This window comes from Malus sylvestris, chromosome 16, assembly GCF_916048215.2.
Source record: "Malus sylvestris chromosome 16, drMalSylv7.2, whole genome shotgun sequence".
Classification (NCBI taxonomy): domain Eukaryota; kingdom Viridiplantae; phylum Streptophyta; class Magnoliopsida; order Rosales; family Rosaceae; genus Malus; species Malus sylvestris.
Window position 1 is genome coordinate 12,236,997 of NC_062275.1, and position 5,114 is coordinate 12,242,110.

At 37.0% G+C, this 5,114-nt stretch overlaps 1 protein-coding gene across 1 annotated transcript; it reads left to right on the plus strand.

Moving 5' to 3' along the window:
* The first annotated feature begins 3,659 nt into the window (after positions 1 to 3,659).
* LOC126607712 (major strawberry allergen Fra a 1-3-like) lies at positions 3,660 to 4,575 on the plus strand. Its single transcript, XM_050275423.1, has 2 exons — positions 3,660 to 3,942; positions 4,096 to 4,575. Exons 1-2 carry the CDS (start codon positions 3,759 to 3,761, stop codon positions 4,389 to 4,391), a joined length of 480 nt encoding a protein of 159 aa, XP_050131380.1. The 5' UTR covers positions 3,660 to 3,758; the 3' UTR covers positions 4,392 to 4,575.
* The last annotated feature ends 539 nt before the right edge of the window (positions 4,576 to 5,114 follow it).

Consider the following 5,114-nt stretch of genomic DNA (forward strand, 5'->3'; position numbering starts at 1 on the left):
AAATGGGGGAGGCTAGGTTTTCTTGTTGTCAGAATTGAAGAGAGAGAAAGAAGTCTCACGAAGCAATTAGAGAGAGAATGGAGGAGCCAAACGGCGCTAATAGGGTTGGATAGAAATGAGGGAATGCACGGCATTTTTTAGCTTTTATACAACCAATAAATCCCAAAAAAAAAAACAACTCAAAGGCATACAAAGGAATCCCTTCGATTCGGTTCGGGATTACCGAACCAATGAATGGGTAGACCGAATGGCTCAGGATCAGTTCAGGATAAGTACCAAAAATTTCGGGATTTTCGGTTTGGGATATTTTCGGTTCAGGATCGGAATTTTTTCGGTATGGTCTGGGATTCTTGGGATTTTTTCCAGCCCTGTATGTTTAAGTATGTTTAATATGCAAAAGGCGTGGATCATTTTGTATTCGGACCGCATGAATAAGTAGGAATTAATTTTTTAAATCATATTTGTATAATCATTGTAAAATGTCAATTAAATACAATCTATTGTACAAACTACCTTCTAAACCAATCTGATCGTCCAATCGGTAACCCAAAATTTGTCTTGATACATCAAACAAGCTGATTGTCCTCAAAACCAGTCCAAGTTCAACATACATAATCACCCAACCATGTTTTTTTCTTGGTCTGACATAAAAAAGATACCTGATAAAGAGAAAAATATATATAATACTATCTACATCTAAATAATATTCCTATACTAAAGTTTTAAAATGTGTTAGTTGGACGGCGGACAAAGGCCTAACGCATAGACGTCTATGCAGATTTTTTTATTTTATTTAACTTTATTGTATAACATATAGCACTATAACATATATAATTATACTATAATACATAAATTTCACATGTAAAATATATGAAGTAGGGTTGGGTACGGGCCGAGCTCAATTTTGAAGGGATCGGACCGGATCCGGATTTAAAGAAAACGGGCCGAGCCAAGACGGGTCCATCAAATTTTAATACAGTAACCAGACCTAACCCGACCCATTCAAAATGGGCCAGTTCGGGCCGGATCCACGGGTCTTTTTTTTTTTCGGTTCTCTTCTTCTTCTTTAGGTCTCCCGACGAGCTCGTTGGGATGGCGTGATCTACTACCACATGCCACCAACTATGTGACGAGATCAACATCGTCTGACGACGGCAACAAAGTCACGGCATCGACGACACCATGGGACCTGGAAAAGCTTCGCGGCCATGGGACCTGGAAAAGAGGGGTTGGTCTTCGATGAAGTAATCAACAGCGTCAACGACACCGACTGCTCACTCCCTCTCCCACTCAAACTCGTCCTCCGTCTAGTTTTGGAACTCGTCCTGGAGGCTGTCTAGCTCTTATCTGCAATCTGAATCATCGTAAATCCCTAATTGCTCGAAGATTCCAGAGAGCTTCAAATGTTCGGGGACGATTTCGCTCCTGAGGCTATCAACATGGAGCAAACCTCGCGGCGAAGGGCGTCGTCTCTCGGATCGACGAGCAGTTTTGTGGTGCTGCGGGAGCACTGGGTGTGGAGGAGGGAGATGGCCTCTTTGACATCGTCGTTTAATTGGAGCTCCTTGATGGGGGAGGCTGTCAAGCAAGGTAGAGAAGTTGAGGGTGAGCTTAGGGAAAATGTTGGCGAGGGATTCTGTCAAGGGGCCACATTCGGCTCCCGTTTGAAGAGTCCTCTATGAAGGTCTAGATCCTTTGGAGTAGGATGTAAAGCTCCTGAAAGCAGAGGAGGGCGGAGAGGGAGAAGATGGTGGTGGAGCTCCTGATGATGTCTTCGAAAATCAATTTGGGGGTGGAAATCGGTTCGGGCCAAGGGCCCGTTTCTTCCAGGATTTGGACCCGTCACGCCCCGCTATTAACCTAGACCCGCCTGCCCCGCCCCATGTTGAATTTTAAAATTTTGGACCCGTCCTAAACCGCTTAGACCCGCCCCGATCTGTGGGTCCAGGACCCGTTTGCTCACCCCTAATATGAAGTACTATAACATATTAAAAACCTGGAAACTTTGTTACAAGCACATAATGATTGTTCATCCGAGTTTTTTTTATATTTTACATAGCTAACACATTTTTAGATGGATGAATCCTTTTTTCTGATATGTAAAAAATTTCACAATCAATAGTCTACGATACCTTTTTTTAAAATATAAAAAAATATAGGGTATTGATAGCTATAATTAAACGATATTTTTGTAATGTAATCACGTATTATACTTTGATAGTTTAATATGATGTCCACAACGTAAATATCATCATTATACAGTATTAAGGAGCCCAAAAGTTGAATTTTAACGTCATGTTGTAACTGTTGGATGTTAGACCCTAATCCAATAGCTAATAGGTCACTACAGTTAATAAGGATTGGTTTGGAATGTAAGTAGGGTTAGGGTTTAGTTAATATGCTATAACTTGGACTCCATGTAAAGTTAATATTCCAGTTAATTTGGGAGAATAAGGGCTCCTGATTCTATCCTATTTGAACAGTATTTGGAGATTAATATCTTTTACAATAAGAAACCCTACTGTCATCATTATAGGAAGATACATTAGAGTTAAGTTAGTATAAATACTAAGCAAAAGTCCCTGCACATACCATCGAAACAAACTCCAAAGAATTCCCTTAGGTTCGAGTTGTATAGTGGTGGTGAGTGTGCTGAAAGCCATTGCTAAAGTTCTAGGTGCTGCTCGAAGTTGTTGTGTGCTCGTGATTGCTACACTGCTAAGAATGACTTCTCAAGGTCAGTGTCTTGTGGTGTTTTAATCTACATGAACTTGCTAGGTTGAAAGTAAAACCAGTAAAACATAAAAGTAAGGAACCTAAACAGCCCACCGACATTGTATGGTTGTCTTTATGCCGAATATAATACTCAGCATCTTCTTCCTTCTCTTGTATTATTAACCCGAATAATACTTGGCTGCTTAAAGATGAGTAGAAATTCTTAATTACTCAAAATTTATCAAAATTGTTTGTTGTCTATTTATAGAACTTCGTGTTTATAATCAAAACCGTTCATATTATAAATCACACTATAAAGATCGTGTATGCAAGAAATCAAATAAAATTAAGGTCGTTTAGTCATCAAACTGTTTAAAAACAAATGAACGGTATTGGTAAAAGTATTACAAACCGTCTATGTATTTGCTACAATAGATTAACTAAATGACCTTAGTTTTAATTTTTTTTTTAAGAGATAATTTTTACAGTGTGATTCATAGTATGAACAGTTCTGATCATAAGCACAAAACTCTGTGATTAAAACACTAAAAGTTTTGAGTAGAAATTTCTACTTATCTTTAAGTAGCCAAGTATTGTTCTATTAACCCTCAATTCTTGCACATTTCCATTGGATTTCTGAATTGATTGGTGGTCTTAAACAATAGAAACGAAAATATTATTTTGTTTTTGGAAAATTAAAATATTAATAAGTTGGCCCACCAGTAGAAATAAGTTGATTTTTCTTTTTTCTAATCAAGTTCTAGAATTTTATTGGTGGCTTTCTTTGACTAATATATTTATGCATTGATTTTTTTTTATGCCATGCAATTGATAATTAATATTTCATTTTCATTTCACATGGACAGCATCCATTGAAAACTTCAAATTTTGTCCTCCTTTACACATGTACCCTCCCTCCCGAATCTATAAATACAACCCTCTGGAGGGAGCATTTTCTCACATCAACACCAATCATCCTCTTTGCTTCCTCCTTTCATTCTTAATTTCCTTGATCATTTTCTAAGCTCTTAAAAATCATCATCATGGGTGTCCTCACATACGAAACCGAATACGCATCCATTATCCCCCCTGCTAGGTTGTACAATGCCCTTGTCCTTGATGCTGACAACCTCATCCCCAAGATTGCTCCACAAGCAGTCAAAACTGTTGAAATTCTCGAGGGAGATGGCGGTGTTGGAACCATCAAGAAAGTTAGCTTTGGCGAAGGTTTGTTTAGTTTCCACCATTTTCTCCATTAACTTGGTAATTTTACCCATTTAATATATATGGAATAAGGCTTTATTGTTGATGGTGGTGTAATATATATCTCGAAAACACTAGCTAATATCTTAATTTCTGTTTCATTTTTCCATTTGACAGGGAGTGAATACAGCTATGTGAAGCACAAGGTTGAGGGAATTGACAAAGACAACTTTGTGTACAGCTATAGTTTGATTGAAGGAGATGCTATTTCTGACAAAATTGAGAAGATCTCTTATGAGATTAAGTTGGTGGCTTCTGGCAGTGGTTCCATCATCAAGAACATCAGCCACTATCACACCAAGGGAGATTTTGAAATCAAGGAAGAGCATGTTAAGGCTGGCAAAGAAAGAGCCCATGGTCTGTTCAAGCTCATTGAGAACTACCTTGTGGCCAATCCTGATGCCTACAACTAAAACCTTCCATATGGCAACAATCTTATCCCTTGCTTTCTCTGTTTATTCAATTGTGTGGTTCAATTTATTATCGTGCCAAAGCAATTCTTTGACTTGCACTTTGGATATGATTAAGGAGTGATGTTGTATTTGATCTTTAATCTCAATAAATAAAACGTATACTAGTTATACGTAAATTATCTCATGATATTTAACTTGGAGTATTATTTTTCCCTTTTAATTTTGTGAATTTCACATCCGATCTGTTACGGTGTAAACTCATTGACACATAGAAAGGAAAAGAAAAATTATTCCACTAAAGTTAGACCAATTAATTCAAAAGTTGACTGTTTGGGTTGTTGGGACTTGGGATGGAAGATTCTAATGGCGAAAAGATGAAAGACTATAACATTACGTTTGGACGAAGTAAATTAAAATTACTAAGAAATTTAAAATGATAGAAATTAAAATGACGAGATTTTATTTTCTAAAATTTGTAAATTTTCTTGTTTGTTTAACCTAAAAGAACAATGGAATTGAATACGGAATTTGTTATTTTTAAACTCCCAATCATAGAAATTGAGAAGTGACACATATTTATATGGAATTTGAACTTGGGATTTAGAGATCACAAATTCCAAATTTTTTTTGCACGCGGAAATTTTAAATTTCTATGTTTATGAATTCAAACAAGAGAATTGGTGCCTGCCAATTTATAAATTCTAACGTTTACCAAAATTCCAT